Source organism: Typopeltis vanoorti, chromosome 2, assembly GCF_054136105.1.
Source record: "Typopeltis vanoorti isolate ZY-2024b chromosome 2, IOZ_Tvanoo_1.0, whole genome shotgun sequence".
Classification (NCBI taxonomy): Eukaryota; Metazoa; Arthropoda; class Arachnida; order Uropygi; family Thelyphonidae; genus Typopeltis; species Typopeltis vanoorti.
This window is the reverse complement of record NC_143550.1, coordinates 140,534,627-140,560,496: the sequence shown is the minus strand read 5'-3', so window position 1 is coordinate 140,560,496 and position 25,870 is coordinate 140,534,627. Positions and strand designations below refer to the sequence as shown.

The 25,870-nt window shown below is 36.2% G+C and overlaps 1 protein-coding gene across 2 annotated transcripts in view; it reads left to right on the top strand.

Moving 5' to 3' along the window:
* mop (tyrosine-protein phosphatase non-receptor type protein myopic) overlaps positions 1-25,870 on the top strand; it is a 352,485-nt gene that overhangs the window by 173,793 nt on the left and 152,822 nt on the right. For both annotated transcript variants that reach the window (XM_090413257.1, XM_090413258.1), the window contains 3 exons: positions 3,636-3,799; positions 15,738-15,889; positions 20,834-21,027. In XM_090413257.1, coding sequence (XP_090269383.1) covers positions 3,636-3,799; positions 15,738-15,889; positions 20,834-21,027 — 510 coding nt within the window. The remainder of the gene's footprint in view (positions 1-3,635; positions 3,800-15,737; positions 15,890-20,833; positions 21,028-25,870) is intronic.

Below are 25,870 nucleotides of genomic sequence, written 5' to 3'. Positions count from 1 at the left end.
GTTAATGATGTGTGGGGTCTGGTATTGTCGTGGTGAAAGATAACTCCTTTCTGATTTGCCAATTCAGGACTTTTTGTGCTAATTGCGTGGCCAGTCGCGTTAACTGTGAGCAATAGACAATTGAGTCAATCATTCTGGCTGACAGTAACACCTCAGTGGACAACACCTTTATAATCCCACCACACAGAGAGCATGATCTTCTTTGGGTGCAGTCCCACTTTTGAGGTTGTTTGCGGTGGTTCGCTCTTGTGCCCCCATGATCTTTTATGTACCATGTTATCATATACGACCCATTTTTCATCTCCCATAATCATCCGCTACAAAAATGGGTCGTTTTCTTGGTGGCGTCACAGCAAATCGCAGATGGATATGCGAGCAGTCAATTCATGTGGCATCCAAACATTGAGTTTTGAAACATATCCCAGCTTGTGCAAATGGTTTTCAATGCTTGTATGGATATGTTCAGTACTGCAGCAATCTCCCGCACTGTTTGTGACGGATGTTTGTTGACGATATCCTTCACAACACTTGAATCAAGCTTGGTCTGGCGCGAGGCGCATCAGTGACGTCGAAATCTCCAGAATGGAATTTAGCAAACCACTTTTGGCATACGCGTTCTGTTAACGCACCATTCCCATATTCGCTGCATATTTTTTTGTGGGCCTCTGCAGCTCGTTTGCCTTTTTTGAAATAAAAAAGCAAAATATGCCAGTAATGTACGTTATTTCCTTCCATTTCTAAAAATATGTTACACACTCGCAACTGAAGTAGACCGAACAAAAATTCACTGAAAGGTTGTGAGTCGCCTTTCAACTGCGCAATAACGTAGCATGGTAGCACAGCAATAGTGACAGGCGAAGCGGCGTTAACTTGTACTAACGCATAAACGAACAAACTTATTTGCCAACCCAATATATTAAAATATAGAAAAAACACAAATTGTAAAAAAAAACTTATTTTTATATAATAAACAAACATACTCCTATAATGTAACATGGAACGTGACAAGAAAAGAAAACGAGACTCTCAGAATAACTCAGCGTGCAATAGAACGTAAGATTTGTAACATCAGCAAAATGGGACATGTTAGAAACACCAAACTAAGAAAGAGATCGGGCATAAAAGATATGGTAACTGCAGTATATGAAAGCAGGATGAGATGGGCAGGTCACATAGCCAGACTCAGGGATAACAGATGGACATATAGAATATTCAACTGGCAACAAGAATAAAGAAAAAACCACGAAGACCACCTACAAGATGAGAAGATCCACTAGTGAAATCTATGGGTATAACATGGAAGAGAGAAGCTCAAGATCGAGATTGTTGGAGGCATCTTTGTGACCTGCGCTCATAGAGAAATCCTGACTGAAACACAGGTCCATCAAGAAGAAAACTCAAGAAACTCCTACAATGTTTGTTCAGTGTGCTGAGAGCAGTGATTAAAGTATATTGTGTTGAAGTTCGTACCATTTATTTAACTACCCAGGGACTCAGCCCCTCACTGAAATCTTCTGCATTCGAAGATGACAAATATGCACAAACAGTTCATTGTATTATTTATTTCCTATTTTTTATGAACATGTTCAATTATACTGCCCGGGGTTCATTGTACCCCGGTATGGAAGGGACCTGTCTGCATCATATGCACATAATCTTAATTCTGCCTCTTTAATTTATTTTTCCGACTGGTATTTGGAACTAGGTTTAAACAAGGGCATTATACCTAGTGTGCTTCTTTTAGATTCTACATTCTGCTAGTGTTTTGGAGTGTTTGCATAACGAATCAATAGACATTTGCTACCATTAATGCTTATTTCACAAAATTTACGATAAGCAGTGTGTGTCCTTTACTTTTACCTGAGCTGTTCCAGGATTTAAGAATGGGATCCTCCAACCATTCTTTGAATTTTTGCTTATATGATTTTTTCATCTTTTTTAGATGAACCTTGTAAACCTGAATCTGAATTACCTATGTCAGAAGTGGTTTCTTGTGACTGTTAAGGGCTGGCATTGAGATCTTCACTTTCAATGGCTCGTTTATGTACTTTACTGACTGATGCACTACACATTTTCCCCTGAGATTTAGAATCCAATTTAAATTTAGAAAGTTTTTCTTGCCACTTGTCCATGTTTAAAAGGAAAATCTAAATAATATTTTCAGTGAATTAAACAAGTTTTTGTTAATAAAAACATTGGACTTCTTATAACATGCGAGAAGTGTTTGAAAAGCGAAGAATATATTTTCATTGGCGAATGCCAATGTGTGAGTGTGGGATCCGGAGGGGGGGGGGACTAGCGTACAGTGAGAGGGGTAGGAAAAAAAGAGAAATCATGTTCTTGTGTCACTGAATGTGATATATGGGGAAGTGGGAGAAGAGAAAAATATTAAACTCATGTCTAACTCTCATGTTGTTGTTGTTATTCAGGAGGGAAAAAGTACTAAATCTGTTGGTGAATGTACTAGAACACTAAAAATTTATAAGTACTAGATCTAGTACAAAAGTACTAGTGGTGGCAATCACCCTGGCCAGACCCAGAAGTGATACCAAGGTTGAAGTAATGCAGAAGTCATATTTCCATATACGAGTTGCCAAAAGGTGTCGCACCTTATTACTAAAATACTCTGAATAAGAGGTAGATGTTAAAAATTTTTCCACTTGGTTATATTATAAATTAAAGATGCCAAGAAATTATATTCTTGGTTTGCTTACTCTTGGATAAAGGATGAAACCAAGAATATAATTTCTTGGCATCTTTAATTTATAATATAACCAAGTGGAAAAACTTTCAAAGTTTGGGTAATGTGAGGCTTGCATTACCCAAATTGAGGTCCTACCATGGAAACTCATGTTGTGAGCCTCAATTCCAATTATTTTGTGTAGATTCATGTTCCAGTCAATGCCTGTAACTCCGCATTCAGCTTGTCTCGGCCGACAGATGGCGGTTTTTGCATATCCTTCACACCACCCTACAATCACATTTGGTGAACGTAGTGGGTCATCCACTGCAGGTAGCACTTAGAGTTGACTCCCTGTGCGTCCATCTCAATATGGTATCATTGATTGTTGACCTAGGATGGCCAAATTTGTCATGAATTTTTTGAACAAAGTCCTGCAGCATTGCATCCCATCACAACACCTGTGTCAAACTTTGTCAGTTCCTTTCTCACAGCCAGGTGTCTGACTTCTTTCCCAGCAGTGGATAGTGAAAAGGGTGCATAGGACAATGTTAAAGATGATATCAAAAATGTGGAATGTAGATTATGAGAATAGATTAGGAATTTCTGCTGAAATCCTAATACACATCTTCGAGATGCAGTTTAGAAAACACCAGTGAAAGTTTCCAATGGCCCTATGGAAACTTGTGGTAGGGAGAGAGAGTGACTGAATAGAACAGAGACATCTTTCAACGTTCTGTTCTCTTAAATTCATAATAACTGCTTCTATCATTTTGTAAATAATAGCAATAAAAATTAGTGTAGATTTCTGCTCAAGTAGCTGTGTTTATTTTGACATACCATGCCTGAAAAAATTGTTTCATTAATATTAATTGCCTGTTTTTGCTGATAAAGCGTATCTTCTAAAACATGATACACTATTCTTGCTCATAATTTTTTTTCTTTTAATATTTAGCTCCCAATGATGATGGTATTGTTCAAGAGTTATTGCGTCTCCTTGATAAAGTGGATGAGATGAAACAACAGAGGCAAATGCTGGAGAATCAAATTCGAGAGGCCTTAAAAAGTGATGATATTACAAAATTACTAGTGTCTGTAGATAAAAAAGATGACTTGCAGGTGCAGTTGTAGTTCCTTATATTTGTAGTCAGGTTCAGTAACTTAAATCTATAATTATTGAATTTTATTTGTATATTCATTCCAAGGAGCCTGTTAGAAAAACCAGTTTCCTACTCACTTGCTGACCATTCCTACCCTGTTTCAGATATTACCTCTTCCTTCCTTTCTTTTTTTTTTTCCCTTTCCCTCCCTTCATATATTGAAATATTTTCCCGTGTCTTCATTATAAACAATTATGGAAACAAACCACCATGTTAGAGAACTTATTTAAGTTAGATTAAAAACATGGGTGCCCTTTATCGATGAGTCATTAGACTCCTTGGAGGTGTCACTAAGTGATAATAATAAATAAAATAAATATCAAGGTCATCCTTAGGAATACGTACACACACACACTGGGTCACTGTATACTACACCGAGTTATACATTGAGTATAACTGCTTTGGTCAACTGTTTCAAGCAGGCATAACCCACATATTGGATACAAGAAGAATAGAAATTTAATTGTTTTAAACAGAACTTACAATACATCTAGAGGAAAGTAAACCCTTAACTAGTAACTGTTGATGTACTTTTGATAATTTTTTTTTTTATCTCACTATTTTTTTTAATCTGGCTATAGTCAACAGACTAGCGCATGTGTGCATGCACACATTCCTGAGGATGATCTTGATATAAAAGTCAAAACATCAAATTATTTTGATCTACTTAAAGTAAGTTCTCTAACATGGAAGTGTATCTCCATAATTATTCATGATGAGCTGATCATCCTGTAATCCTGAAAGAAATCTGTGTCTACTCTTTACATCCCTTCAACTTATATGTGGCTATCATATTTCTTTTTCTCTCTCTTTTTTTAAATTAAACTGCAACTTAATCTGTTCTCATTTTTCCTCATATTCTTATTTGGAGAAAATGCCAACTAGACTTACTAAGTGGTAAATGACCTTCATTTCTCACTGAAACACCTGAAGTGGATGATGATATGTTTGGTTTCCATAACAGGGATTACTACATCTCTTCTCTTTCATTTTCATACAGTATGAATGAGTTTTTCATGCCTTTCTATAAGGCCTATACTCCCTCTCCATCCTGCATTCAAGGGCAATGTAGTCTGGTTGTAGCATAGTATACAGGACTGAAACTAATGGTAATGCAGAAGTCCTACCAATCTGCATGATCCCACTCCTCTCTACTCTGGCAGATGAGCCTGAATGAGTTAAAAAGGTGTGGTGGTACTGTCAAATCCATCTTATTTCAAGAAGACTGCATACTCTCTCTCTCTATGGACAACATGTCCAAAAGTGTTTCTACTCACTCCATGTCCATTCTCTCTAATTCACCATTTACTATTAATAAAAATTGTCCATGAAAAAAATAATTATAGCATTACTACAATTAAAAAGAAACCTTAAAAAGTGCTGAAAAAAAGGCATCCAGCCATAAAACAATTTACACATTTTATGGCTGGGTGGCCTGTTCGTATTTATGCTATAAATACTTGTAAGATTACACTATTTATAACATAAGTATAAACATGAAATGTGCATCACCACATACAGATATCAAGGCCTTTTTTTTTTGCAGAACCTCATATAATAGCTACAACAACCACTGTAAATCTTGACTGTCTTGAAACTTATCTACATTCTTTATGATTCCTCGTGTTACAACAGTGGTGTACTGTTTGTACCTTTGTACAATTTGATATTGTATGCTAGAGAATAGAAAATCTAGAATCCTGTCATTGTAACTTTTCTCTAGACTTCTAGACTTTGACTTCTTATCTACCTGAAACTTGATTTTCTGGTCTAACTGCTTAGATGTTGAAGTTTGCTTTCTAGGTGACTTAATCTCCATTACTCAAAAATGACTTCTTTTTTCTATTTCCACTCGGCTGGAAGCACTGCAGAAGTATTTACTATCAACAGTGATCTAATGTAAATCATCCAGCTGCCAGCTAGTATACCAAATCTATTCAATATCCTATTCTAACACTCGTAATGTCCTAACTATACTCTTTTTCAGGTTATCTTGGAAGTAGCGGAATAAGCTACATTTCTGGCTTTTCTTACTGTTCTTACTATAGGCTTATGCTGTATAAAATAGTTCCTTAAATTTTTTACGTTATCACATTGTGTGGTACTTGGTATGTAATTATTTTACTACTTCCTTACTTGCCAATGCTAGAATTATGTTTCGTACCATTAAATTGTTACAGGGAACTTATTTTTGGAAAATGCAGTTATCTATCATGTGGTCTCTACTGACTTTACCCTAAACATGACCAAGATGACTGGTGGTGGTGGCTCTTGTATTCCCACAGCGAACTAATATCCCGCTACCTTTGGAAGCAGCATGACCTGTAGTATATTTCTTTATTTCCAAGGTTACCTGAAAAAGATTATAGTTCTGCTTTCAGATATACTTTAGATATCACTTTTCATAATAAACCACACCATAAGCTTGTATCCTTAGGCACTACTATGATGTCGTGTGGGATAGATAATCTTTGGGAAATTTTGCTCTTCCTTGTCTGCTTTGACTGTTAGTACCATTCTCTCTCTCTCTCTCCACCCCAAACCCCTGTTCCAGTCATACGTTACAGAAATACTTTATTTAAGCCCTTAATTTCCCTTATATACACAATTGTTTAACAATAATAATTTCAAGGCAGACCAAAAATAAATAAATAGCATATTGCAAGTGACTTGTGGAAAGAGGTCTAGCTTCATTCTAAGCCTATATGAAACATGCAAGACTGTTGTCAACAAATCCAAATTGCTCTTTCAAAGTCAAATTCGGATTTGTTGATAACTGTTTTGCATTTATTGCATGTTTCATATATGCATAAAATGAAGCTAGAGTTCTTATTACAAGCCCCATGCATTTTCTCCTGCCTTGGACAGGAGAAAATGAAGGATTTCATTAAAGTGAAAATAATTTCTGTAACTTGACCAGAACAGGTATTTGAATAGGAGAGAGTGGTACTAGTAGTAGTATAACCAGGCAAGGAAGAGCAGAATTTCCTAAAAATTATCTCACTTCACAGCATTGTAGCACCTAAGGACACAAGTTTGAGAGAAGGTACCAAACTTGTACAAATGGCAGTCATACCTTCTGGTCCCTTACAAAAGCTGTTAAGGCATTTTTACTCATCTGACTTTTCTTTCTCTCTCTCTCACTCATTCAGGTGGTACTCCTTCCCCTCCTTGGCATCATTCTTCTCCATTTCCTGCAGAGATGACTAATAAGATCACTCATTTTCTTCCATAAAAGAAACAGTGTACTATATGTCTTCCAAGGTCTTTCACCAGAAAGTCATCATCAGAATTAGAAATGATCTAGTGTAGATACCAAAAATACTTCTGGTCTAGTGATACTCCTCACTTATCCTGGATCACATCTATAATCTTTATAATGAGCTAGCATCTTCTCCACAGTATATGGAAGCAAGCCTATATTCAGGTCATTCCAAAAAGGGGAGATGTTTCATCAAACTCTCAACCCATTTAGGGAAGGCTCACTCAGCCTTCCCTAAAATAACAATGGCTATAATAACTTCATCACCACCTGGAGGCCCAGCATCTAATCAGTGATTACCAGTATGAATTCTGTCACGCTACATCCATGGCAGATCATGTAGCCTGCATTACCGAATGCTGGAGTACATGCTATGGAAAGGTTTGGAAAAAGAGGAACCTGTGTTGACCTTTCTAGAGCATTCAGTTAGATCTGGCATTGAGTCTTGATCATCAAATTGCTCTCCTTTGATTTACCTTCTCTGTATTTTGGTAGCCACTTCTCTCTCTCTCTCTCTCTTTCTCTCTGATCTTTCACTGCATGTGGAGGGTTTCTTTTCTTCAGACTTTCTCCCCTAATGCAGGAGTTTCCCAGGACTCTCACCTACCATATGCTCTACCATCTGTTACTTATCCTATTTTTTCCTGGATAAGCAATGTCTTTCTCACTGACTCCAACCATAGTTTTGTTTATGATCTTATGTTGAGTCCAAGTATGAGGGAGGGCCTGTTTAGTCGTACTTAAATACCTATCCCCTTCCCCCATACACACAATACACTAAAAAGCAATCACAACATTTATCTCCAGCATTTTCCCATGAAAAGAAGCAAAATCTCCCATGCTTTCTAGCCACCCTTATGTAGTTTCCAGAGTAACCTCAAATTTTTGCCTTCACCAGTCATAATCTGCACAACTTACTTGGGTCTATACTATAAGTGTCTCTTATTAACTTATATGTTTTTATCATATCTCCTTGTATCCATCTATTCATCAAATTGAAACTACCTAGGTCACTTGCTCTTGGATCTACTCAGTTGTCTTCCCATCTCCTTGCAATCCAGATGGCCATATCTGCTTACAGCAGTCCAGATGTGGGCTTATCACTGCCTTGTAAGTGAAAGAATAACTTCTTTTTTCTTACACGTTTGTGTTCTATTCAACAGTGCAGTTATTTAAAGTGATTATTTAGCCATCTTTGCAATGTGGAACTCTAAACTCTAACTCACTGTCTACTATGACCCATGACCCACCAAGTCTCTGACTTCATTGACTACTTGCAGGCCAGTTTCCGTTAATTTGACTCTTGGACTACTCTCTCTCCTTCATCTAGAATACATAACCTTACATTTAGAAACTTTAAACTGACACATTAAAATGTACCCAAAGAATTGGTATTTTATACAGCCTATTGGATTCTGAATTGTCCATCCCCAGTGTCATTAATATACAAGTTAAATAACAATAGCTCAAGTACAGAATCCTGTGGTATATCACTGGTCACTTCCTTCTCTTAAACTTGACACTTCTGTACGTGACTTTCAATACAATACCTAAGTGCTTCTACAACTAGTGCTTTACACACAGATCTCTATTCCATTCTTCACAAGACACCATCCTGTCTTTTTTTTTTTAACAAAAAATAAATAAAATAAAAAAACTTACTTCACCTCTCCTACATTTGCTAATCCTTGGGTTGCCAGAAGAGTTTAAATCTCTCTCTTCTTGGCGTGACATTTACCTTTATTGCCTTCCTTATACAAATGATCATATCATTCTCGGGCTCTAAAAAAAAATTAGCATCCTTTTCTTCTCAAGAGTAATTTTTACCTTTTTCCTGTACAAAGCCTGCATCCACCCAGCCTTAGAATACTGTTCTTATGTTTGGAATGGTGCACTAAAATCTCTTTGCATTTTTGATGCTGTCTAAGAGGGGCACATTGACTATTTGATCTCTTCCTTTAATACTTAGTTCAGTCAGTCATCATGATCTCGCAGACAAAATATTTCTTCTTAAGTCTTTTTTATAGGTGCTTCCATAGGCACTATTCTCACTGAACTGACATCCATCATTCCTCCTTTTTTCCATGAAGCTTGTTATGATGCATGCAGTAAAAAGGACGTTCTTAATGGATGTGCTAAGACAGGAACCAGTTCTGAGAGTATAGTATTAAAGTGATTCTACAGACTGGAAGCTAAATAGTACATGGGTATCAAACCTGATTGTAAAGCTTCAGGAAGCTTCCTGACTAGCTGGAAAATAATTCTGCTGTCACATTATGCATGGAGGTAGATCAGCATGTAGGACTCTCAAAATCATGCATAAACAGACTAAAGATTTATGTGGTAGCCATTTTCATGAATCTTTCTCTTCATATTGAGTGCCTTTACTTTCTAAATATCTGACATTTCCCATCATCATGAAACTGATAGCAAGAGGGTATTGTATGGAGATTTGATGATAAAAGATGTACTTAATGAAAAATTGATAAAAGCATGTTTTCTAGGTATGAAAACAAAGGATGTTAGGTTTGAAACTATTAGGTTTGCAGAAGAGAGAAGTTAAAGAGTTATTTTGATAGGCACAGTTGATTTGAAAGGTGAGAAATATGCAGTGAGAGAGGATATGAAAGAAGTGAAAAAGAAGAGGAAGGAATTAAAGTTTTGAGAGTGCTGCCTCAGTACGATAGGACAGAATTGTGAAGAGGAGACATGATTGCTGACAAGTCATTGAGAAGATTGTGTTAGGAGGAATGGTGTGCAGTTTACACATCCTTCATCTAGAATACATAACCTTACATTTAGAAACTTTAAACTGACACTCATTAAAATGTACCCATAGAATTGGTAAGCCTACTGGATTCTGAATTGTCCATCCTCGGTATAATACCTATCAGTCAGCCTCTCACATATCCATGTCAAGTTTATTTTGAATACTCAGCCCTTTGAGGTTGTATACATTGTTATATAATGGAGTTTATAATATGTACAATATATTATATATATTGTATTATATATATATTTATATATATTGTTTATATTTAAGCTATTAGGTTTGCTGACGAGAGAAGTTAGAGTTGATTATTTTGGTAGGCACAGTTGATTTGAAAGGTGAGAAATATGCAGTGAGAGAGGATATGAAAGAAGTGAAAAAGAAAAGCAAGGAATTAAAGTTTGTAAGTCACAGGAATCAAACCTTGGAGATTCAGTGGCAATCTCTGAAGAAAACATTGATTGATTCTGCCAGAGAGGCATGTGGTGAGGTTGTCTGCAAGGATAAAAAAAATCAGAACTCCCTGGTGGAGACAGGAAGTTAAAGAGGCAGTAAAGGAAAAGAAGAAAGCATATCAAAAGTTCCTGTCAAATAAGTCAGCTTGTGCTCTTAGAGAATATAGAGACAAATGCAAGAATGCTAAACACTGTGTAAAACTAGCTAAACAAAAGTCATGGAAGGACTTTGGCAAGAATATAGAAAATAAATATCAAGAAGGTGGAAAAATATTCTGGAGGTTGTTGAAGAAGCTTAGGAATGGAGGAAAGAGTGCTGTAAAAGGAGTTAGAGATGATAAAGGTGACATGAAAACAGGAGAAAAAGATATCCTTGAAGTATGGAGTAATTACTTTGAAAAACTGCTAAATGAAACAAGCAGTGATGACAGCACAGTGGTAAAAAGCACTGACCAGGCATGCAGTCAGGAATACATATCCATACTTGAAGTAGAAAAAGCCATCAAAGGCTTGAAATGTGGAAAGGCAGCAGGAGTAGATGATATTCGACCAGAAATGCTGAAGTATGGTGGTATAAAAGTCATACAGTGGCTGCACTGCATAGTTCAGAAAGCCTGGACAAGAGAGACGAATTCCCGATGATTGGAGCAGAGCTCTCATAGTACCCATATATAAAAAGGGAAATAAAACTGAATGTGAGAATTACAGAGGTATTTCACAACTGAGTATTCCTGGCAAGATCTATGCAAGTATACTTGAGAAACAGTTGAGAAGAATTGTGGAAGAAAAGCTTGGTGAAGAACAAGCTGGATTCAGGCCAAATAGAGGCTGTCAGGATCAGATCTTCACTTTGTGACAAATAGTTGAGAAAGCATGGGAATATAACAAAGATCTGTATTTAAGTTTTGTCGATTTGGAAAAGGCATATGACAAGGTGCCAAGAGAGAAGCTATTCAATACGCTGCAGTTATATGGTGTCAATGGGGCATTATATCAAGCAATACTTAGTCTTTATTTGAGTTGTAAGTCAGCAGTTAGAATTGAAGGAAGTACAGGAAGATGGTTTAATGTTAAATCTGGTGTGAGACAAGGATGTACATTATCCCCTCTGTTATTCATTATCTATATGGATCACATTATGAAGGAAAGTGGTATTAAACACGATATCAAAATTGGAGATGTTAATGTCAGCTCTTTGCTTTATGCAGATGATGTTATACTTCTAAATAAATCCGCTACAAGTCTGCAAGATTCTCTGACTAAATTGAATAACTCTTGTAATAGATATGGTATGAAGGTCAGCAATAAAAAGACAAAGACAATGAAAATAGGCAGAGTCATTGAAAATGTCAACTATGTTGTGAATGGAGAACCTGTGGAACAAGTAAAACATTTCAGCTATTTAGGCACGATTTTTAGTGAAGATGGTAAATTAAATAGGGAAATAGACAACAGAATCAGCAAAGCTGGTATGTATGGTGCAGAGTCAGTTGAATAAATTCATATGGAATAAGAGAGAAATTAGTCGGAACACTAAATTAGCTGTATACAAGACAGTGTTCAAACCAGTTTTAACTTATGGATCTGAGAGCTGGGTCAGAAGTAAAACACTTGACCAAAGACTAGAGACTGCAGATATGAGAGTCCTGAGAAAGATTAGAGGCGTGAACAGATGGCATCAATCAATGGCAATATCATATTAAAAACGAGGATATTAGGAAAGAACTTGACATTGTCAGCATCCAGGAATGCATTAGCAGAGCTAATATCAGGTGGTATGGTCACTTAAACAGAATGGGCGAAGAAAGATTAGCAAAACAAGTGTTCTCTGCCAGGTGGCAGGAAAACGACCCAGAGGAAGACCAAGATATAGGTGGATTGATACGGTACAAAGTGCCTTAGACAATAGAAATATAAGATCTGATAATGTTGGAGTCTTGACAAGTAACAGACTGATTTGGAGGAAAATTGTAGATAGGAAGTTAGTAATGATGTAATTTTTTTTCATGTAGTACTATCATATCCTGTACACCCCTTGAGGGTACATGGCAGGAATTTGATGATGATGAGTCTGTTGCCTCAGTATGATAGAACAGAATTGTGAAGAGGAGACATGATTGCTAACGCATCATTTAGAAGATTGTTTAGGAGGAATGGTGTGCAGTTTACACATATATGGAGTGAATTTGATGGACTGCATTTGAATGGTTGAAGAGTTTAGATGTTTGGATGAAGTGTTGATCATTGAAAAATTGGAAGTGCAAATTCAGGGAAACTAGAGATATTGGGGGATGCAGTGAAGCACATGGCAGTCCTAGGACAAATGAGTGCGAGTGCAGAAATGACCATGAATAGTTCGGTATAATCTCACAGGTTTAGAATCTGAATGGGTAGGTAATAACATTACACAGAGGTAGCTGTTGACCCAAAGGGATGTCGAAATGCATTTACATATGCCAAAAGTATCAAAAAATAAAGCCAAGTTTTGGGCATTGGTCAGAAAGCTTGACTTGACCAAAAATTACTGGCATCAGCGAGACATATTTGACAGAAAATGATATAGTTACAGGGACAGAGTGAAAGTGATATTGTAGTTTCAGAAAGAATAGAAAGAGTAGGATAGGAGAAAAGGATGTTATGAATGATAGCCAAAGAACTTCAATGGACAAAAATAAAAGTTAAGGAGGATTTTAGATCTGAGGCTATGAGATGTGAGATAAAATAGGACAAAATATATTTTTGGTTGCTGCTTTAGATGGGAACCACAGGAAGATGTGGATGCTATGTATTGGCAGATTAGCACAGTGAATGCATGCTGAACAATCATTATGGGTTTCAGCTATGGAAACATGGATTGGAGAACGGAAGGGATAAATAAAAATGGAAATGGAATTTATACAATTATTATGGGATAACTACCTGAAATAGTATGTGGTGGAGGGGACCAGGGGTTTGAGAGTGGATCTGGTAATAGCATCAGAAGATGTATCCATAACCAAAGTAGATACTCCAGTAGGCAAAAGTGACCATGCAATTTTATTTTTTGAGGTTGCTAAACAAGTGGAATTCTCTTGTCATGTTGAACTATAAAACTGGTAAATATGACCGACTTGAGAGGTAGCTTGAAGCAGTGCCATGGTTTGAGAAGCTCCAAGGAAAAAACGAAGACTTTAATTATGCCACGACTCCAAGACACATTCTAACAGTGGACATCATGGCCAATGTTGAAAAAGCTATGAAATTTTGTCATTACAAGAAGAGGCATTATCCACACGATTACTTAGCACTTTGGTTTTATTAAATAGTCATCCACCGAAAAAGAATATCACAGCTTTACAGAAAGATGCTTTAAAAAAAGTTTACATGAATGATGAAATTGTTATACTTTAAGCAGACAATGGGGATTCAACGGTCATTTAATTAGTGCAGGCTATAACACCAAGATTGCATCCGTGTTATCAGAATCTTCCACAGAAATTCAGAAATGGACCATAATCCCACTTGGTTATCACATGTAAAAACTAATGATATGATCTCCAATATTTTTGAATTTACAAAACATCTTAAAAACAACTGAAATCAAGACACTTGATCACTCCCAGATTATATGGTGGGCCTAAAGTTCGTAAGACAGACATCCTCTTCCATCCAATAGTTGATGGCAGAAGCTCCAACATATCTTCTTTCTGAACATGTATCTACCTCCTCAAGCCTCATATTGGACATACAAATTTTCCCATTAGATATATTAGCTAGTTTAGACATAGCTTCATTATTTACTAACTTCTCTGTGGAAGAATCAGTAGAAATCCTTGAAAACCTATTTCCTCCTGACATTGTACATCTTTTCCATCATTGTTTCAAATCTTCATTCTTTATTAGGAAAGAAAAATTTTACCACTAAATATGTGGTCTGACAATCCATGTGTAAGTTGGCAATCAGAGATGATTGCCAACTTATACATGGAAAAATTTGAGGAATTATCTATAGCACAGGAATTAGCTATATAACATATTTCCACCACATATCTGGTGGAGATATGTTGATGACATCTTTATCATTTGGAAACATACCCACGAAGATCTTGGAAGATTTTGTATATTGCCTGAATAATTGCCATCTGAAAATCAAATTCACAATAATAACATCCTTATCTCTAGCTGTCATTATGTTTAACATCCCAGTAATACCTTGGGCTGTTTCATCTACTTTTTTTTTTTTATGTGGGTCTCACCCACAAAAGTATTTTTTGTAAATCTATATTACATTCATACTGTGGGTGGATTAAAAGTTTTCTTCTGTTTTTATTAATTTGATATTTTTTTATTTTTTACATATTATGGAAACCTCGCTTTAGAGACCAAACCTCTAGAGAATGCTTTTAAGCAACTTCATGCCTTCTCTAAGCAGGGTGGTGGTCTTACACTAGACAGTGAAGTTCATCTCCTACCTAAAGACAATCGCAAACATCCGTGCTCGTGGTAGGATTTGTACTTGCAACCTGTTGATTGGAGAGTGGATATGCTAACCACTTGGCTAAACAGGCTGGCTTATGTCCTCTGAATTTAACTGTTGTCTACCATCACCCCAAATACCTAGCCTCATAATCTTCTCATTGTTACATGTATTCATTGGACTGAAAGTGCATTACATATCTTAAACCTTGCCACAGTGAACTGACAGCCATTCTTTGGTCACAGTCTTTCTGTTTAAATCATCCCACAGAATCCCAGTTTAGCATCCTTAACAAACACCTGGATATCCCCCCCTCCCCTCCCCCAAATCATCCCCAATATCATTAATGTATGAATTGAACAGAGTGATCTACAGAGTCCTATGACACCACTGGTCACCTTCTTTCTTTATTCTTCTCCACCATATAATACTTCTCTGTGATGTATCCATCACCTCTCTCATCCAGATTACCAGCTTCATCACTGAAGCAAATGGAGGACTTTCTCACTACTCAAATTTTACTACAGATCCTAAATACCAAATTTCATTAAATTTCCTTTGGTGAGAGCAGAGTAATTGCTATTCTCTCAGGTAATTTTGCTATTAAAAATGGTCTAATTTGCTGGCCTGGTTAACAAGTATATAGTCCATCTTCAGCCAACAAGCTGTTAGTTCAGATCCCACTGTGGGTATGGATGTTTGTGAATATCTTTACGTGGTAGATGAATTTTATTGCACAATGTAAGACCACGATCCTGAAAAAGTTCTTTGTTTGATCTTTAGAACAAGGTTTCCAAATTACCTAACTCTTACTCCATCAGCAGTACTATGATATGATACATTCACAATGTTTTGTGAGTTATTGTCTTAAAGAGTGAGTGACATTTTTCATTTCACGTTTTTAATTTACTTGTGTTTAGGATTCATTCTTAATGAACATTATTTTCTTTGCAGAAATTCTTTGATGATGAACTAAAGAAGCATGATCAACTCATTTCATTTCTTGAACAGAATCTTTCTGCCCAAGATAATATACTTCTTGCACTTACCCAGGCAAATGCCCGATATGCAGAGAGGAGAAAGGCAACTTCTGATACGATTAGAAAGTTAGTGTTATTTTATTTCACATGAAATGTAACATAATTGATATTCTGCACCTTATGATTGGTAATACACTGGCATCGTGTATAATAAATGATATAGTAGTTTGCATGTTGAAGCATAATCTTAAAATAGGACCTAGTAACACTAAGGATTTTGTATTGTTTACATAGTAAAAAAAAAAATCAGAAGAGGATTATTTGCATGCTGACGATTGCAGCTATTATACCAGTAATTGGAGAAAGCAGCAAGAACTATTACAAACACTCCTTGCATTGGTGTTTACAGCAGTATGTACCACCTTGAATGGCTGATATAGTCAACTCTTAGAATAGCAAATACTGCTGTATTAACTTCATACTTGAACAAACTTTGGAAAAGTTCTGGTCTAACCAAAAATGCAACAAGTGCTATCTTAAAGAAAAGTTCATTATTTAAAAGAAAGAGAAAGCCTTGGTTATCTAAGAGTTTTACAAGTGCAACCCAAAAGTCTGGAGAATTTGTTGACTAAAAAAAAAAAATTACTCCAACTCCTAGTTTTCACTGTCTTCGTCGAAGTCGTCCCCCTTGGGCATGTATACAGCAATCCCAGTTTTTCCGTGATTCCATGCATCTGTGGAAGTCAAGTGTGACTGCTTGAGCACCTTCTATGATTCTGCATGGATCTTCTCAATTGTGTGAAAGAGAAAACACTGCCCTTTCAGACAGAAGTTCAACTTGCAGAACAGGAAGAAGTCTCATATGGTGTGGTCAGGTGAATAGGGTGTGGATGGGGAATGTTTATCATGTTTTTGGAAGCCAGGAACTGACAGTCCTCAAGCCCTTGCATCCATGTCATAGTGGAGAACTCAGTCATTGTTCTTCCAATTGTTTGGATGTTTTCACCCTTAAATGCTCTCCCTTAGCCACTTTGAAACCTCACAGTAAAACTTGTCATTAAGAGCTTGACCAGTGGGGAGAAATTCCTTGTGGACAATGCTTTGGATGTCAAAAAAATCCCTGATCAACCTTGACTTAATATTACTGCAAACTTGATGTGCTTTTTTTTTCCAGCCATAGTGAATTTGGCAACTTTCACTGTTATGACTGCTGTTGCTTTGTCTTGGCATCATAACTGACATGATCCTGAGACATAACATGATGTTACCAAAATGCATATAACCCAAGAATGCAGCCTCTCAGCTTGCTGGCCCTTGATATACTGATTAACAAAGAGTACTGCTTGCCCTTTTTTGTACAGGCTGTTCAAATTCCCTGAACTTTTGCGTAGCACCTCATATGATAGTTGACTATATGTATTGCTGTCTGTTGTGTGATGCTTTAACTTCATGTAGGTGAGCTGATATCACTAATTGGGAGTCATGGGAGGACTTTGGTAAGAACATAGAAAAAATAAATATCAAGAAGGTGCCAAAATATTTTGGAGGCTGTTGAAAAAGCTCAGAAATGGAGAAAACAATGCTGTAAAAGGAATTAGAGATAATAAAGCTGACATGAAAACTGGAGAAAAAGATATCCTTGATGTATGGAGCAGTTACTTCGAAAAATTGCTATATGAAACAAGTAGTGACAGTGGTAAAAAAAAACACTCAACAGGCATGCAATCAGGAATACATATCCTTACTTGAAGTGGAAGAAGCCATCGAAAGCATGAAATGTGGAAAGGCAGCAGGAGTAGACGATATTTGACTACAAATGCTCGAGTATGAAGGTATAAAAGTCTTGCAGTGGCTGCACATCATAGTGCAGAAGGCCTGGACAGAGGGACGAATTCTAGATGATTGGAGTAGAGCTCTTATAGTACCCATATATAAAAAGGGAAATAAAACTAAATTTGAGAATTAGAGATATTTCCCTACTGAGTGTTCCTGGTAAGATTTATGCAAATATGTTGAGAAACGGTTGAGAAGGATTGTGGAAGGGAAGTTTAGTGAAGAACAAGCTGGATTCAGGCCAAATAGAGGCTGTCAGGATCAGATTTTTCACTTTACGACAAATAGTTGAGAAATCATGGGAATATAACAAAGATCTGTATTTAAGTTTTCTAGATCTGGAAAAGGCATATGTCAAGGTGCCAAGAGAAAAGCTATTCAAAACACTACAGTTATATGTTGTCAATGTGACATTATATCAAGCAATACTTAGTCTTTATTTGAGTTGTAAGTCAGCAGTTAGAATTGAAGGAAGTACAGGAAGATGGTTTAATGTTAAATTTGGTGTGAGACAAGAATGTTCATTATCCCCTCTATTATTCATTATCTATATGGATCATATTATGAAGGAAAGCTGTATTAAAGTCACCTCGGTAAAGTGGTGATGATGATATTGATGGAAAAATTGAGAACACAATTGGTAGCATACCTTGCAGACAAGCAAGCAGGATTTATGAAAGATAGAAACAGTTCAACAGATTTTGACAATGCAGTTAATAGCAAAGAAAGCTATCAGAAAAAACAAAAACATATATACTTGCTTTGTTGATTTTCAGAAGGCATTTGACAGTATCAACCAAAAAGTGACATTAGCAGTGCTAGAATCCTATGGAATTGATAGAAAACTAATAGCTCTTTTAATAGAGCTATTAGTTTTAAAAGATGTTTGTAAGAATGCAGTTGCAGCAGTTAGAATAGGTGATGATTTGGGGAAATGGTTTAGAACAAGTAGAGGTACTAGACAGGGGGACCCAGTATCACCAAGTATTTTCATTGTACATTTAGAAAGAGCAATGGATAAAATGAAAGAAGATACAAAAGGAATATCAGTACATGGGATGAAAATTAACAATCTGTGATTTGCAGATGACAAAAGAGAACTACAAAAAAATGAAACTGTTAAATGAGGAAGGGAACAGATTTGGACTTGTTATGAACTTGGAAAAAACAAAGACAATTGTATTTGGTGAGAAGAACATGTAAACACATTGAAAACATCTAACGTGAAACAAAAGATACAAGTGGATGTAATTGATATAGAAAATGTAGAACAATTCACATATTTGGGAAGTAAAATGGCATATGATTTGGACTGTAAAAAAGAAATAAAGATCAGGATTGCAAAGGGAAGAACAAATATGAAGCCATGGATAACATCTGGAAAAGTAAAGTGATCAGCCTGCAAACAAAACTAAGAGTGCTGGAAACATACATCTTTAGCAGTACTGTCTGGATCTGAAACGTGTAATAAATAAAGAATCAAGATAAACAGTTTTGGCATTTGAAAGAACTTGTTACAGGAAAATTCTAAGAATAGGATGAGTACAGAAAATCACAAATGAAGAGCTCTGTCAGAAGATACAACAAAGGATAATCTAATGCAGAAGATTATACAATGGAAGCTGCAATTATTTGGACACATTTGCAGAATAGGTGAGGACTGGAAGATAAAGACATTCATGTTTGGTATTATGGATGGTGTAAACAGAAGCGGTAGACCATACAGAGGATGGAGAGATGACATAAAGGACTGCAAAATGTAAAGTTTACAGAAACTGTGACACCGTGCACCGAACAAGGAAAGGTGAAGAAGATAGTGGAAGCAGCATCGGACACTAACAGACAGCGAGTCCATGGTTTGTGATGATGACAAATGCTTAGGATTCCTACACAATACAATAAAAATGAAGGCTTAATTTTACATCGAGTATGGTCTGCTTTCATCAAAAATGTAACTGCTATATACATAGGATATATCATGCATGATACCACAGAACATGATAACAACATGCATACAGTAACGAATGTATCGTTTGTATGAGGTTTATTAATTATTTAACAGTTGTGAAGTTATCAAAAACATCTAATATGTGCAATTAATCGTTAGTAGACTTTTGTTGTGTAAAACTTATGTACCATTATCCCTGATGATGTCTTACGATGCATGAAACTTGATGGTTTTAATTGTTTATTTTTAATAAACTCCTTATATTACAATGTGGTCTCAATACTATTGCCTGTCATTCAGTAAGATCATCTTCATAATTAGTGTTTAATACTATAGCTACTCCTTCTTTTCCCTGTTCATTATTTACTGAATATGACATTTTGTATTTGTTGCTTAGAAAGATCTCGCCTCTTTTTTTCAGTTACACCTTTTATGTTTGATCTGGTACTTATCCAAATCTTCTGCTAGTTTCATTTCTTTTCTGTTGCTGCTACTTTCATTGATTGCACTAATCTTGAATTCTGCTGATGCTGAGTTGATGTGTTCCAGTAGCTGACTTGGTGCTGTTCGCCCTAGTGGTTCCCTGACAAAAACATTTGGGACCTTGTTTAACTGGGTGATGCCCCAGTTGGCATGAAATTCTGTCATGTTGTACTATCATTTTACATTTTGGTTTAAGCCGATAAGAATACAATTTGGTCAGGTAAATCCCAAATGAACCTCATTCGTTCATTATCCAGGTCCAGGTAGATACCTAACAAGGTGCACCACTAGAAAGTCAGGACATTAGGTCAGAAACCCCAGTCAGTTTTCACATTCCTTAAAAGGTTACATGGATGCTCCTAGTTAATTCCATTTCTTTTCCACTGGTGCTTCTTTTGTCAGTACTCTAATTTTGAACTCTGCTGATGTTGAGTTGGGATGTGTTCCAGGATTTTTCCAGTTTATATATAAGCCAATGTTAAATGTTTGTTTGCTGTTGCAAATAGAAACTGTTGCCTTTTGTTTGATTATTTCAATGATTGCACCCTACTCTGCTGAAATTTCTTTTATAGTGATTACACTATGCCATTTCTATTTATTTTTTAAATGAATGGTTATAATTAGATGGTGTTAAATGACATTTGTCATCTCCAGTGATTTTAATGATTAAGGAAAGTTGCTGGTTTATATTCGGCCATTTTTAAGCACTTGAATGATTGTTTTGTTTTTTTTAACAGAAAAAAATTGTATAGATTTTAATCAGCACAGTTGTCTTACATTTCACGTTTTTTGTTTGTTTTTTTCAGACGTGAAACAATGATAGCATCTCTTATTTTCTCTTATGAAGCATATGGAGATTTAACATCTAAAGCTGAAAAAGGATTAGAATTCTACAAAAAATTACAAGCTAACTTAGCTAGATTACTTGCTCGAGTTCGCAGTGTAACCAGAGTTCAAGATGAAGAGCGGTCACAAATTATGGAGGCCCATGCAAAGAAAAGTAAGTTTTTGTTTCCCCTCTCTCTATATCTGAAAAAAATTGATAGTTCAGAATTCATAATAATTTTCTGGTATCCTATGAGGATAAATTTAAATCCATGTGGTGGAGATATTGTTAACATGCCATTGAGTCTAGAAATATTGAAAATGATCTTTTTTAATATTCACATTAACTACTTAGAATGGGGTGCTTAAGGGTCAAAGCTGTATAACTGAGAGGAGACCTCCACATAGCCTTTAAAGGAATGCGGAGAAACGACCAGGGCTTCTGACCTAATGTCCAATCCTCACCTTCTCGTGGTGCACCCTGTTGGGTATCTACTTTGATACTGAACGAACGAGGATGGGCTGGCAATTTGGGATTTAGCCGACCAAATTGTATTCTTATCGGTTAAACCAAAATAAAAAAATGATGGTACAACATGACAAAATTTCATGCCGGCTGGGGCGTCGCCCGGTTAAACAAGGCCCCCGTTGTTTTCGCCTGGGGAACCAGGGCGAACAGCGAAAAGTCAGCTACTGGAACAAATCTGAAAACAAACCCCAACTCAACATCACCAGAGTTAAAGATCGGTACTATCAACGTAAGAAGCCTGAATGCCAAAGAAATGGAGCTAGCCGAGGAATTAGATAAGTACCAGATCGACATAATAGGGGTGACTGAAACAAAAAAGACCAAAACTGGTGAGATCTTTCTGAGCAATAAATACAAAATGTTATATTCAGGCAATAACAATCAAGGAAAAGAAGGAGTAGCCATAGTATTCAACACAAAATACGAGGCTAATCTTCTTGAATGGCAGTCAGTCTCAAGTAGAGTAATGTGGGCAAATATGAGAATGGGGAACTGGACAATGAGACTTATTTGTGCCTATGGTCCCACAGAAGGTTCTACTAAGGTAGAAGTGGAGGAATTTTTTGAGGCTTTAGAAAAAGCAACTGACACAATGAAAAAGGAAAAGTTGGTCCTTGTTGGGGATCTAAATAGTAGAGTAGGAAATGATTGTGAGACATACAAAAATATTTTGGGAAAATTTGGAGAAAAGAGCAAAGCTAATAATAATGGCAAATATCTGTTGGATTTCTGCTCAGGACATGGACTGGTTATTACTAACACCATGTTCCAACATAAAAATGTGCACAAATTCACATGGAGAGAAGAGGCTAGGAATAAGAAAAGTCTCATTGACTATGTTATTGTTGATAGTGATGTTTTCTCCCTGGTGCAGGACACCAGAGTGTACAGAGGATTTGAAATTGGAAGTGATCACTATTTAGTCTTGAGCAGGATAAAATTGAATTTCATATTGAAAAGAATAACATGTAAGAAAGTTTTAAAGCGAATAAAAGTTGAGCAGCTCTCAGATGTGAACTGTAGACTAAAATACAGAAATATTATTGAAAAGAAAATGAAAGAGTTTGAGAACAGGAATCAAACCTTGGAGATTCAGTGGCAAACTCTGAAGAAAACATTGATTGATTCTGCCATAGAGGCATGTGGTGAGGTTGTGTGCAAAGATAAAAAAATCAGAACTCCCTGGTGGACACAGGAAGTTAAAGAGGCAGTGAAGGAAAAGAAGAAAGCATATCAAAAGTTCCTGGCAAATAAGTCAGCTTTTACTCTTACAGAATACAGAGACAAGTGTAAGAAAGCTAAACAGTGTGTAAAACTAGCTAAACAAAAGTCATGGGAGGACTTTGGCAAGAATATAGAAAATAAATATCAAGAAGGTGGCAAAATATTCTGGAGGTTGTTGAAGAAGCTTAGGAATGGAGGAAAGAGTGCTGTAAAAGGAATTAGAGATGATAAAGGTGAAATGAAAACAGGAGAAAAAGATATCCTTGAAGTATGGAGTAATTACTTTGAAAAACTGCTAAATGAAACAAGCAGTGATGACAGCACAGTGATAAAAAAACACTGACCAGGCATGCAGTCAGGAATACATATCCATACTTGAAGTAGAAAAAGCCATCAAAGGCTTGAAATGTGGAAAGGCAGCAGGAGTAGATGATATTCGACCAGAAATGCTGAAGTATGGTGGTATAAAAGTCTTACAGTGGCTGCACTGCATAGTTCAGAAAGCCTGGACAGAGGGACGAATTCCCGATGATTGGAGTAGAGCTCTCATAGTACCCATATATAAAAAGGGAAATAAAACTGAATGTGAGAATTACAGAGGTATTTCCCTACTGAGTGTTCCTGGCAAGATCTATGCAAGTATACTTGAGAAACGGTTGAGAAGAATTGTGGAAGAAAAGCTTGGTGAAGAACAAGCTGGATTCAGGCCAAATAGAGGGTGTCAGGATCAGATCTTCACTTTACGACAAATAGTCGAGAAAGCATGGGAATATAACAAAGATCTGTATTTAAGTTTTGTCGATTTGGAAAAGGCATATGACAAGGTGCCAAGAGAGAAGCTATTCAATACGCTGCAGTTATATGGTGTCAATGGGGCATTATATCAAGCAATACTTAGTCTTTATTTGAGTTGTGAGTCAGCAGTTAGAATTGAAGGAAGTACAGGAAGATGGTTTAATGTTAAATCTGGTGTGAGACAAGGATGTACATTATCACCTCTGTTATTCATTATCTATATGGATCACATTATGAAGGAATGTGGTATTAAACCTGATATCAAAATTGGAGATGTTAATGTCAGCTCTTTGCTTTATGCGGATGATGTTATACTTCTAAATAAATCCGCTACAAGTCTGCAAGATTCTCTGACTAAATTGAATAGCTGTTGTAATAGATATGGTATGAAGGTCAGCAATAAAAAGACAAAGACAATGAAAATAGGCAGAATCATTGAAAATGTCAACTGTGTTGTGACTGGAGAACCTGTGGAACAAGTAAATCATTTCAGCTACTTAGGCACAATTTTTACTGAAGATGGTAAACTAAATATAGAAATAGACAACAGAATCAGCAAATCTGGGTATGGTGGGAAGTCAATTGAATAAATTCATATGGAATAAGAAAGAAATTAGTCGGAACACTAAATTAGCTGTATACAAGACTGTGTTCAAACCAATTTTAACTTATGGATCTGAGAGCTGGGTCAGAAGTAAAACACTTGACCAAAGACTAGAGACCGCAGATATGAGAGTCCTGAGAAAGATTAGAGGCGTGAACAGATGGCATCAATGGCAATATCATATTAAAAATGAGGATATTAGGAAAGAACTTGACATTGTCAGCATCCAGGAATGCGTTAGCAGAGCTAATCTCAGATGGTATGGTCACTTAAATAGAATGGGAGAGGAAAGATTAGCAAAACAAGTGTTCTCTGCCAGGTTGGCAGGAAAACGACCCAGAGGAAGACCAAGATATAGGTGGATTGATACGGTACAAAGTGCCTTAGACAATAGAAATATAAGATCTGATAATGTTGGAGTCTTGACAAGTAACAGACTGATTTGGAGGAAAATTGTAGATAGGAAGTTAGTAATGATGTAATTTTTTCGTGTAGTACTGTCATATCCTGTACACCCCTTGAGGGTACATGGCAGGAATTTGATGATGATGACTACTTAGAATGGATAAGACTCAAATGTGATATGACATACCGATTAGGCTGTTTCTATGTATACTACAGGTTTTTTGATTCCTGGTTTTTTATATATTTGCATAATATTTTATTGGATTATATTCACATTCATGCTATTTCATGTTTCCAATTTACATGTTATCTCTTCATACATTTCTTTTTATAGGTTTTTACTTCACATTATTTTCATATATTCATTTCAGCCTTCTCACAAGTTCTGTTCTATAAAAAAATTGAATTAAAATAACATCTTGGAATAGTAGCTACATGAAATTTTATACAGGAAAACCTCTTATTATGAACTTTCAAGAAATAAACAATTTATATTTACAGACATTGCATGGACTAATAAAATCGAAATTCACAATTTGTTTAATGAGCACAGAAACCGCATTTAATGATGAGCAATGGAAGATGTTTAGTCCATTAATTCCTCATTCCGCATCACACATAATGGTGTTTTGTACACTTGTAGTTTCTTCCCTTTCTATGCATGTTGAATATTCTTTGGTTGCTAAACATATTCTACACATTAATGTTGCATGCATTCCATTCTACATTTTTATTATCCTTAAAACATGGGAGAGGAAAGGGGACCACATAACCCTAGTGATAATAAAAGTGCTAGTTGACAAAATTGTCATTTGATTTCACTACAAACAGAAATTGGTGTTCTGAAAACCATGAATCGCTGTGGTTCTCATAATGTTGTCATTCTACAATTACATCAGTTTTAAAAGACAAACAAAAAAAAAAGCTTTTTACTTGCAGTCCAGGTCCTATTCAGTCTGTAGTTCTAAAAATTGGAATATCATCTTCAAAGAAAAGGAACATTATTTTGCAATTTGTATTCAGTATCGAAAACAGGGAAAAGAATTTTTTTTTTATCACAGCATGTTAAGGCATTAAGAGTTGTACCAGTACTAGCTATCCATCATAAGGATAACTATTGGTACTTTTTGCACATCGCCCATTCAAAGTCTATATGTTGAAGCAAATGAACTAGCTCTATCACTTAGACAGAAACAGTTCTCTAACTGGCCTAAAAATAAAGTCTCTTCTAGCGCATCCTACTTGGATGCTCTGGAATCTGGAGACACTATAGGCATCAGGAGGCTTAATATCACACATCAGGCTACCATATATCCCTTTGGTGTGCATGTTAGAAATTATGCAAGCTATTAGTATGAATATTACCTGTACTAAATATAACAACATTCCGTCATGGCAGGTTTGCACTCCATCATCCATCTACATGCAGTTATTTAATATTTACAGAGCAGAGCACTTTAT